Genomic DNA, 12,076 nt, shown 5'->3' with positions numbered 1-12,076 from the left:
CGGCATATATTGTTGATGGGGTACCCCTGTGAACTGTGTTTAGCAACCATTAGCTTCGCCCGCAGGCTGCAACACACTGTGTACGGTGTAATAGATCCGGAGCATTGATGCTCAATTGTACTCAACCAAAATGGCGGCCTCGCCGTGCCACCACCGTCCGGGTAGCAAGATGGCGTCGAACGCTCTCGTCACTGGCGCTAGCAAGCGGGGCTGGAGCAGAGGGACAGTAGCTGGCTGAGAGCGTGTGCTGGGTGATGGCGACCTCTGCTGGACGGAAGAACTCCCGTGCTTGGCTGTCGACCGCCGGTGCAGAGCAGACGTTGACACCGGCGAAGGCTGGTTGTGGACGGCCGGTGCTGGGTCGACGCGCATCCATAAACTCGCCCTCACTGACACTGAAGCTACACTCTGGGTCCCAAACAGCCCTCCTGCTAGCCGTGATATATAATAACGAAGGGTGTCTCTAAACACCGGTCCTCTTCACGCCACGCTGGCGGGGCACCTCACTAGAGGGGATATCTTTAACTTAAGCCACACTTGGCTATACCGCCTTTCTTCTAGGATAACTCGTTATATATCACTAGGGTTATTCAGTGGGGAAAACATGCAATGCTCCACTACGATTACTTTGCTAAGATAACCCGTCACATACTCAAGTTCAGTTCGTCCGCCCGTGTGCTCCACAACGGGGGCTCTCCGAGACACGTCTGTTCACAACAAAGTCCAGACTCGAAGAGGCTCGTCTTCCCTCTTCCGCCTCCATTCACTTGCTTCCCCGGCTCCCTCGTACACTCTCTGCCTGCCACCGCCCCCTGCTGGTACCGCCAACTAGTCACACAGGGAAAAGGATGGGTGAATATGATCCAGAGATACTGTTTATAATCCATATTCCAGCCGATAGAACAAGGAGGAGCCTGCGTCATTGTTCGAGGGAATATTAATGGAAACTAGTTAGTATGCCTTGGTGCACCAGGGGAGATAAAAGGCAAGTCAGCACTTCTGAATAATAGCCATATTTTCAGGGTGCTACATATGCATGATGTGTATAACTGTCCACGAGTTGTTTGGCACAGATTGGTGCCAGCTTGTGACCACAGGAACACCACTTGGCAGGTCAAAACAATCTGCTTGATTGTTGAGTTTCAGGCACTCGCATGTTCCGATTACATTGGCTGATTACAGGGCCTGTGACAGTCACTATTTTTGTCAGAGCATTTCATTTCTTGGTAGCTGCCAGGATGTAAAGATAATTTCAGAAATTGCCTACACCTCTCTCTTTCAATTGCCCCCATCACTCTCTTTCTCTTTTGTTTCCTCGTCACCCTCTCTCTCCATTGCCCCCCCCCTACATACACACACACACACACACACACACACACACACACACACACACACACACACACACACACACACACACACACACACACACACACACACACACACACACACACACACACACACACACACACACACACACACACACACACACACACACACACACACACACACACACACACACACACACACACACACACACACACACACACACACACACACACACTCTCTCCTTCAACCCGGTGATGTGAGGAGACCACAGTGGATGCTGATGCTGAGACTGATCCTTAAGTGTGGGGGATAGAATCCAGATTTAATCAAATAGCTCCTGTAGCTATCCACTTTGCTGCCTATCCGACAGCCTACAGTTCCCTGACAACCCATCCTCTTCCACACCATGCCTCAAGTCACTGGGATACACACGTATTTGAACACAGAGACACAGTATTCACAGTATACCGAGGGGACCACATAGCAAGAAGTGGATTGGGAACGGAGCTATTGTGTACTCTGCACTGTATGACTTGATTGTTGCACACTTTGCAGCTTCGCTTGTACATCTGCAAACCGCAGAACGGCAGGAGGATGAAGAATTAAGATATCGGTGACTACTCGGACACAATATGTTTTTAAATTTTTTTTTGTATACCTTACTTTGTACATCTAATTCCAGAGACGTGAAAACAAATTTTCAATTCGCTTTTGGATTTTTCTACTCAACGGGTATCTACTGAAAGACCAGCGACCAAAACCAGGACTGAGGTATCGTCAACTCCCTGTGTGCAGAATACACTCTACTCGTTTTACACTTTGCTGTGCGTGTGTGCGTGCGTGTTTACATCGGCTGCTTCTTTGTTTAGCGGACCATGAAGGCAAAAAGGGATTCAGAGCGGAGATATTGATTCTTTGCATCCCAGACACCTGAGAATACAGATGTTTCTTTTCATCGCGGCTGTCTCTTGAGGGATATACAATACATTGTACATGTGCTGTGCCCTGTCCTTTAACAATCTGCACAGGTACAAGAGGAGTCTCCTGGATTGGGCATCGTTGTAGATACAATTTCAATGTTTCTTCATGGACCCCTCTGGAGAGTTACGTAAATAAAACAAAAACAATAGGAATTCAAATGGCTGAAAAGAATTACGGAGGTCAGCGAAATAGTCGACTTTAGATCCATTCACTGGTCGACTTGACAAGAGTCCAATAGGATATTACAATGGAGCAACACAGAGGATTGTGGAATACAGCTGACAGCTGAAATCAAGAACACAGCTACCCATCTCACCTTCACCACTGGAACTAAAGGGGAAAACGAAAATAAGTCAACCGTGAATATCACAATGGAGCAGGGCGGAACGTTCCATCTTAGGAACCCAAATCATGAAATTAACAGCTCTGTTGCTTTCCTCGACAGCGGAGAGCCGCCTACCCACTTACCTTCATCATCAACATCATCATCGTTTTCATTGTCCTCCTCATCAGGCTGTTATGAACAACTTCTGGTCTCCACTGAGGTAGGCAGTCTGACTTTTGTAGGTGAATTTTATTTGGGTGTGTAATATCATTTGGCCAGTTAACCCATCTTTTTATGAACCTTGTTAAGCTGATATAAATATTAACAATTAGAATTCAACAGAATATAGTATGATTGATGAGTTACACAAAAATAATGGTATTTCAAGGAAATAAAACATATTCGTTCTTTTGGTTAAATTGTACTTCACATACGGTTCTGCACTGTAGCTATTTTTTTATGAGACAATACAGATGTGGGACTGGAAAACGAGGCGTCTCCCGCCGGTAGCAAGCTAGATGCCGGTGGTTGACGCAAGATGACGTCTTTTGACGCTGCTCTGCCTGGTTCAACCAGTAGGGGGAGTCGAGTTACACGGTGGAGAGAGGGAGCTATTCTACAATTGTGTGTGCATGCGACACTAGTCTTGGACATATTATTTTGCAATGTAATGCTTTTCTGTAGATTATTTGACTGTCATTGGTACAGTAATGGTGTGGTATTTTCGATTAACGTGCGTTTTTTATGGATAATCATCTAGATACTCAGATACAGTGCAGTATTATTCTTTACGAGACAACCCAACGTGCTGGCACCGAAGACCCGCCCCTACTCTGCCTCTGATTCGCAGAATGTGGCTCTAGTTAGGCTCTGGTTGGGGGAAATGTAACTGGCCCGTCGATTATTGTGATCAGGCTGTCCTGTGGATTTCAGCTGTCGCTGTACTGAATTTACTGGTAAGTTAACTTAGGTTTAACGTTAGTTTGTTTACTGCAGTTATGTCAGAATGACAATCAACTAAGGTAACGTTACAGTAGCAACTGCTCAAATAAAGCTGTATCCACATTGCTGTCAAGTTAACGTTATGGTCTCTCGAAAATTGAATGCGACCTCAAGGCTTTTCAACACTGGCCGCGTAATATTAGCTAACGTTCATTTAGCAGGATGTAATGTGTAACGTTTAATCAACGTGAAATGGCCCTGAATACATCATATAATGTGTTTCCCAGCTGCTTATATTGTAAGTGTATGCCCAAAAATATATATCACTATGAATTGAAAATGGGGGACCCTGATGTAAACAAGACGAAAGTCTTTCTCTGGTCTGTGCATCCCCTTAACAATTGTGTGTATTGAGCTGTACTGTATTGTACTCATTCTGCAATCTGTTAATGACATTTACATATCTGTAGATACTATATCTATATCTGTACATCCCTTACCTACTCTTACTAGTTACGCTGCTGGCCAGTATGACCACTACCATAGTGTCTTTATACCTGTATCACTGTACATATTAATACTATATCTATATCTGTACATATCTCTTACCTACTCTTACTAGTTACACTGCTGGTCAGTATGACTTACTACCATAGTGTCTTTATACCTGTATCACTGTACATATTAATACTATATCTATATCTGTACATATCTCTTACCTACTCTTACTAGTTACGCTGCTGGCCAGTATGACTTACTACCATAGTGTCTTTATACCTGTATCACTGTACATATTAATACTATAACTATATCTGTACATATCTCTTACCTACTCTTACTAGTTACGCTGCTGGCCAGTATGACCACTACCATAGTGTCTTTATACCTGTATCACTGTACATATTAATACTATAACTATATCTGTACATATCTCTTACTAGTTACACTGCTGGCCAGTATGACTTACTACCATAGTGTCTTTATACCTGTATCAATGTACATAATAATACTACAACTCTGTACACTACATACATCTGATTAGCATTATTACTCAGTAGTACTGATTTATAAATATATTTTAAACAATATAATGAATTAAAGTTTTGTTTTATTTGTCACATATAAGGTACATGTACATTACAGTGAAACACTTGGTTCTGTATGAGCTTCATGAGATTGTGCTTCATACATTTTAAATTTTTTCTTTTTTGCAGGCATGATGACTGATGACAACACCATGGTGGGCTGCATCTCAAAAGGCGACGAGACCGCGTACCCAGCTGAATACAGTAAGCTAAAGACCCAGGAGATTATCGTGGACTACAGGAGGAAGAAGACCGACATACAGCCCCTGTACATCGACGGGGGATGCGTGGAGAGAGTCTCTGTCATCAATATGTGCACTAAACTCAGCTAACATTTAAAACAACAGTCTGATGACTGAAATAAAATGTCCCTATAGGCCGTAAAGTGAAGGCTGTATCGTTTCACCCCGTTCCCACCTCGGCGGACTACACAATTTTCACTCTGGTTGAAAGATATATTGGTGTTAGGGATGCTCGATATTGGCTTTTTTACCCATACCGATATGAAAACGTATACTATACATGACTATACATACATGTCTATATGTATGTCATGTATGTCATGTTATGATGAATTGAAAATGGGGGACCCTGATGTAAACAAGACTAAAGTCTTTCTCTGGTCTACATCCCCATAACAATTGTGTGTATTGAGCTGTACCGTATTGTACCCATTCTGCAATCTGAAGAAAAGTACAAAATCACTGTTTGCACGTAATTATTTCTTATGTTTGTACCACAGCTGTGTTCTAAGCTTTGCATATAATTTCCCCTCCACTCTGTGTCACTGATCTCTCCACACAATGCCAACCCCCCACCCCCCTACTGTATATACGGAGGTGTTATATTTTGGGGGTTGGGAAGTGAGTCAAGTCTGCCTGAATACTAGTGTCATGTCCAAGGGGTGTACTTGTACATCAAGCTGCCTCACGCTACGGAAAGGCTCCTGCCCCATGTGCCATTACGGCTCGAGAACCATTGGTTCTCAAAGGCAAAACTACTGTAACAGTGAACATTCAGGCAGACTTGACTCACTTCCCAACAATATAACAAGTCAATATAATTAACTGGATCATCAAACATGGATCATATAGTGGAATTAGTTTTAAAAAGTCTGATATAGACAATAATAAAAATAGTAAGATAAAATAGACAGAGTAAAATAGTGCTGTGCAATAAAATAGTAGAATAGAATAGATAAAACTTATTTTTTTACAGTGAAATAAAATAGTGATGAATGAATGAATGACAATTGTATTAACAGATTGCAGAATGGGTACAATACAGTAGGCTACGGCTCAATACACACAATTGTTAAGCGGATGCAGACCAGAGAAAGACGTTTGTCTTGTTTACATCAGGGTCCCACTGTCTGGAAATATGGTAAAATTATTCCCTTACCTAAAGATGGCAGACTATAGCACTCACACACCAAATCAATTCTCTTGGGTTCGAGTCATAAATTGTCATCGATACCAAAAATTTGTTTGAACGTGTCTGACGAACCCATAGAACAGGTAAATAAAGTAAAATTACTGGGCATAATAATTGATAGCCAGCTGTCATGGGCAGAACACATTGATAGCATAGTGAAGAAAATGGGGAGTGGTATCTCCATGGTGAGGAAATGTCTTTCTTATGTCTTTAACTTTAACAGATTGCAGAATGGGTACAATACAGACCAGAGAAAGACTTTCATCTTGTTTACATCAGGGTCCCCCATTTTAAATTCATAAAGACATTTATGACATACACAACATACACTTGTATGTTGTGTATGTCTACTGTCTATACACAACATACACTTGTACACACTACTGTTACATCCAGACATTTATGACATACAGGATATACAGACAACTCTGTCTATATATAGACAGTTTCTAAAAGAGAATATATACATTTGAGGGGGAGGAAACTGTACATTGAACTGTACATAACTATCAATAGACTAGCTAGCTATTTGTCTGTATCTCTTTCACTGTAAACATTTTTTTATCTATTCTATTCTACTATTTTATTGCACTGCACTATTTTACTCTGTCTATTCAACTACTGTACAGTTTTTTTTGGGCGAATAAACTCACCATAGAGTTTCCTTGAGTTGTTCCTATACTCTGTTATTTTTTCATTGAAAAAGCCCTTCTTTGCCCCTTTAATCAAACTATTTACATAGTTTTTGTGTTTCTTTAAATCTAGGACAGCCTGGTCTGTGCTGGACTTCTTAAATTGTTTAAAAAGATTGTTCCTTATTTTAATAGCTTTTAAAATGTCATCATTAATCCAGGGCTGTGTCCTCTGCTTTATCCTGACCATCTTCCTGGGTGCTAATCTGTCAACCACTTTAAGAAATGTTGTTTTAAAACCGTCCCATGCTTTTTCAACCTCTTTGCAGTGCATTACATGAGACCAGTCCACACCCCTTAAACCATCCAGGAGCATTTCCTTGCTGTAATTTTTTAAAGATCTGATTTTTGATGTTGTTGTGACCCTCAAAATGACCCATCTGTACCTTTCTGGTACAGAAAATTGCAAGGTGATCACTTAGTGCATAATCAACAACGCCGCTGTTTGTTATCCTTTGTTTATCAGAGACCAGTATTAAGTCGATTATGGTCTGAGAAAGGGAGGTAACTCTGGTACTGTAGGTTCAGTGATGAGCTGGTGCAGGTCAAACAATTTACTATAGTTCAGAAGGGACTTTAATCCAGAGCTATGTTTAAGTAAATCCGTGTTGAAATCTCCCATGACAACAACTTCAGATTTCTCTTTCGACTGTTGTTTTAAATTTTAGCTGAGTTTAGTGCACATATTGATGACAGAGACTCTCTCCACGCATCCCCCGTCGATGTACAGGGGCTGTATGTCGGTCTTCTTCCTCCTGTAGTCCACGATCATCTCCTGGGTCTTTAGCTTACTGTATTCAGCTGGGTATGCGGTCTCGTCGCCTTTTGAGATGCAGCCCACCATGGTGGTGTCATCAGTCATCATGCCTGCAAAAAAGATTTTTTTTTTAAATGTATGAAGCACAATCTCATGAAGCTCATACAGAACCAAGTGTTTCACTGTAATGTACATGTACCTTATATGTGACAAATAAAACAAAACTTTAATTCATTATATTGTTTAAAATATATTTATAAATCAGTACTACTGAGTAATAATGCTAATCAGATGTATGTAGTGTACAGAGTTATAGTATTAATATGTACAGTGATACAGGTATAAATACACTATGGCAGTGGCCATACTAGCCAGCAGTGTAACTAGTAAAAGATATGTACAGATATAGATATAGTATTAATATGTACAGTGATACAGGTATAAAGACACTATGGTAGTAAGTCATACTGGCCAGCAGTGTAACTAGTAAGAGTAGGTAAGAGATATGTACAGTATAGATATAGTATTAATATGTACAGTGATACAGGTATAAAGACACTATGGTAGTAAGTCATACTGGCCAGCAGTGTAACTAGTAAGAGTAGGTAAGAGATATGTACAGATATAGATATAGTATCTACAGATATGTAAATGTCATTAACAGATTGCAGAATGGGTACAATACAGTACGGCTCAATGAATGAATGAAAACTTTATTAACAGATTGCAGAATGGGTACAGTACAGTACAGCTCAATACATACAATTGTTAAGGGGATGCAGACCAGAGAAAGACTTTCGTCTTGTTTACATCAGGGTCCCCCATTTTCAATTCATCGTAACATATATGACATACATGACATACAGATAGACAGTACTGCTCCATCTATACATTTATGACATACCAGATTTGCAATTACAGTACTGTTTGTGATACAAAAAGAGTCCAGAAAGAAAAGAGTATATACATTAGGCGTGGAAACTGTACATTGGATTGGGTAGGTGGGGGTGGGGGGGGACTGTACATTGGAGGTGGTTGGGTGGGTGGGTGGGGGGGGGGGGTTGGTTAGGAGTGGGGGGGGGGGGGGGGGGGTTGGGTAGGAGTCGGGGGGGGGGGGGGTGGGTAGGAGGGGTGGGTGGGGGACACTGTACAACTGTACAAACAACACTGTACATTGGATTATTGACAAGACCATACTTGGTAATTTACTGTACATTGGAGGGTTGTGTTCGGACATTTACAGGGGCCAGTTTCGGGTTGCAGTCTCCCTTAGGTGTTTTTTGAGAGTGTTTTTGAAAGTGGGTAGTGATTCACATTCCTTTACAGCTTTGGGTAGGGCGTTCCACATTGATGTGGCATAATTGCGAAACGTGTTTAGTCCCTTGTTTGAGCCGAATCTGGGTTTAACATGATTTGTGGAGCTCCCTCTGGTGTTGTGATCGTGGTATTAACTGACATTTGGGAAGTATTTTGTCATGTACATGGGTACCTTGGTCGTGTAGTGTATCTTGTAGACCAGGCCCATTGCAAGTTGCTGTACTCTGTCGTCTACTCTAAGCCATCCTAGGTTGTCAAAGTGGGCAGGGGTGAGGTGGGTTCTAGGAGTAAGGTCAAGCAGTAGTCTGACCAGTTTGTTTTGAGATGTTTGTAATTTTGTTTTTAGCGCCTTTGAGGTGCTTTGGTACCATGAGGTGCAAGCATAGTTGTAGTACCCTTGAATGAGTGCTCCTGCTAGAGTCTTCAGTGTATTCTTGTTTACCAGTGAGGAGATCCGGTACAAGAATCGAGTTCGTTGGTTGACTTTTTTTATTACATTGGATGCCATTTTGTCACAGGAAAGATTTGCCTCTAGGATGGAACCCAGGTAGGTAATATCTTCTTTCCTTGTGACAATATTGTCACCCACTGTAACTGAGAAGCCGTCGGTCTTGCTGAGTTTGTTATTTGAACCGAAGAGAATGGACTCTGTTTTGCCCATGTGTAATGATAGTTTGTTATCAGCGAGCCATATGCAGATTTTGCCTAGTTCTGAGCTGAGGGTTTTTTCAACCTGTAACTTGTTCTTGTCAGAGACCAGCAGGGCTGAGTCGTCCGCAAACAGGAACAAGTTGCAGTCACAAGCTGACGACATGTAATTTGCATAAATTAGGAACAGTAGCGGACCTAGTATGCTTCCTTGTGGAACACCACAGTTTACTGTGAGGGGGGGGGATAGGGTACCGTTTACCTCCACCATCTGCTCTCTCCCCTCCAGGTAGGATTGCATCCAGCTCACTGATAGACTATCAAAACCAATTGCTTTTAGCTTGTCAATCAGAATGGTGTGATTGACAGTGTCGAAGGCCTTTTGTAGGTCCAGCATGACCATGCCGCAGTATTTGCCCGCGTCCACCTCTTGTTTGATGTGGTCGTTTAAATAGAGAAGGCATGTGTCAGTGGAGTGGGATGTTCTGAAGCCAGATTGGAATTCGTAGATTAGATTTTTTTCCGCAAGGTATTTTTCGACCTGTTCGTATAAAAATTTTTCCATGACTTTCGAGATGGAGGTAAGGATAGAAACAGGGCGGTAGTTGCCTGGGTCTAATTTACTGCCTTTTTTGTGCAGAGGGGTCACTCTCGCAATTTTGAAGTCCTTGGGGACGTGTCCCTGTTTTATGGAGAGGTTTATTATGTGTGTGATGACTGGGGTGATGGCGGCTGCTGAGTCTCTGAGGAATTTGGAGGGGATGTTGTCATGGCCAGTGGCCTTGTTGGGTTGGAGGGCGCTCAGTTTTTTGAGTACCTCATCTGTTGTTACCATTTCCAGTTTGAAGTCGTCTTTGTGGACCCCTAGGTTCTTGTAGTATGCTACTATGTGTTCTACCCCATAATGCCCTGAGTGGGAGGGTAGTTTGTTTACCAGTGTTGTGGCTATGTTTGTGAAGAAACTATTTAAGTAATTGGCTACATCCAGCTTCTCTGTGATGAGCGTGTTTTCCGTCTTTATGTTTATGTTTGAGAATCTGGTTTTAAGTTTTTTACTGCAGCCTAGTTGGTTATTGAGTAATTTCCAAAGTTCACGCGGTTTGTTTTTGTTTTCCTCGGTTTTGTCATTGATGAATTTTTTCTTTGCTGTTTTGATCATGGAGTTTACATCATTTCTTAGTCTGTTTCTTTCCAGTTTGAGTTCAGTCACGTGGGCTTGGAGTTCACTGCTCGTGCTTTTAGTAAGCTTTGACTGACTTTTACGAAACTCAGAGCATTTTTTGTCTCTGGTTTTCATAGCGGTCAGTATTTCAGCGTGCATCCACGGCTCAGCGCGATTTTTTACCCTAGTGGTTCTTAGGGGGGCCATGTTGTTTAGTATCGTTGAAAATTTGGTTTTGAAGCCAAGCCATGTTTCTTCAACCAGTGTACCATTGAGCTCGTCTGACCAGTCCAGACTTTCCAGTTCAAGGTTAAAGGCCTCGCTAGAGTAGGTTTTTAGGTCTCTAGATGTGACTGTTTTGTGACAGCCAGCCTTTTGTTTTAGCTTTTTGCGCGTACAGAATATCATATAATGATCACTTAACCCGCATGCTATAACCCCTTTATTGGCGATCTTGGACTTGTCAGAGGTCAGGATGAGGTCAATGGTAGTCTGAGTTGACTCACACACACGTGTGGGTTGTGTGATTAGTTGGCTGAGGCCGTGCAGATCACAGAACCTATTGTAGGATTTGAAGACGGGTGCATCTTTTTGTTGCATATCCGTGTTCCAATCCCCAATAAGAATCATTTCTGTATCCTCAACTCCAGCTAAGCACGCATCCAACACGTCATAAAAGCCATTTTGGTCTGGCGGTCTGTAAATTGTGCCGACTAGAACAGATTTAGCCCTTTCAAATAGAATTTCTACAAAAACAGTTTCAATAGCCTCATGATCTAGGTCTGTACGGTTAATAAATTTGGTGTCTTGATGGATGTACATACAGACACCTCCTCCATGCCTGTTCCTGTCATTGCGGACTAAAGAATAGTTCTCCAATTCAATTTCCGGGTCTGTTACTGATAAGTCCAGTTTAGTTTCTGAGAAACATAGTATGTTTACCTTTCCGCTACTGAAATGTTGTCTTATTTCTGCCAGTTTGTGCCTGAGGCTATTTACATTAAGATGAAAGATATGTAGTCCGTTTTTATCTGCTGTTTCGTCAATATCCTTGAGATATAGGTAGGATTCTTCTTCAATACACACAATTGTTAAGGGGATGCAGACCAGAGAAAGACTTTCGCCTTGTTTACATCAGGGTCCCCCATTTTCAATTCATAGTGATATTTGATGTATTTGATGATGATGATGTTTGATGTATTCAGGGCCATTTCCCGTTGATTAAACGTTACACATTACATCCTGCTAAATGAACGTTAGCTAATGTTACAGTACGGCCAGCCTTGCGGTCGCATTCATAACGATAACGTTAACTTGACAGCAAATGTGGATATGCATTTGAGCACTTGCAAGTGTTAGTTGATTAGTTGATTGTCGTTCTGACATAACTGCAGTAAACAAACTAAC

At 41.8% G+C, this 12,076-nt stretch overlaps 1 protein-coding gene across 1 annotated transcript in view; it reads left to right on the top strand.

Annotated features, from left to right (window-relative positions):
* Positions 1-2,678: 2,678 nt before the first annotated feature.
* Positions 2,679-12,076, top strand: part of mc4r (melanocortin 4 receptor) — a gene marked incomplete at both ends in the record, with an annotated part of 12,317 nt that continues 2,919 nt past the window's right edge. The window contains one exon of the mRNA XM_084327746.1: positions 2,679-2,852. Within this exon, the coding sequence (XP_084183872.1) occupies positions 2,679-2,852 (174 nt within the window). The remainder of the gene's footprint in view (positions 2,853-12,076) is intronic.

Source organism: Notolepis coatsorum, assembly GCF_963971535.1.
Source record: "Notolepis coatsorum genome assembly, chromosome: 13".
Classification (NCBI taxonomy): domain Eukaryota; kingdom Metazoa; phylum Chordata; class Actinopteri; order Aulopiformes; family Paralepididae; genus Notolepis; species Notolepis coatsorum.
Note: the sequence above shows the minus strand (reverse complement) of the source record. Positions and strands in the feature narration are given on the sequence as shown.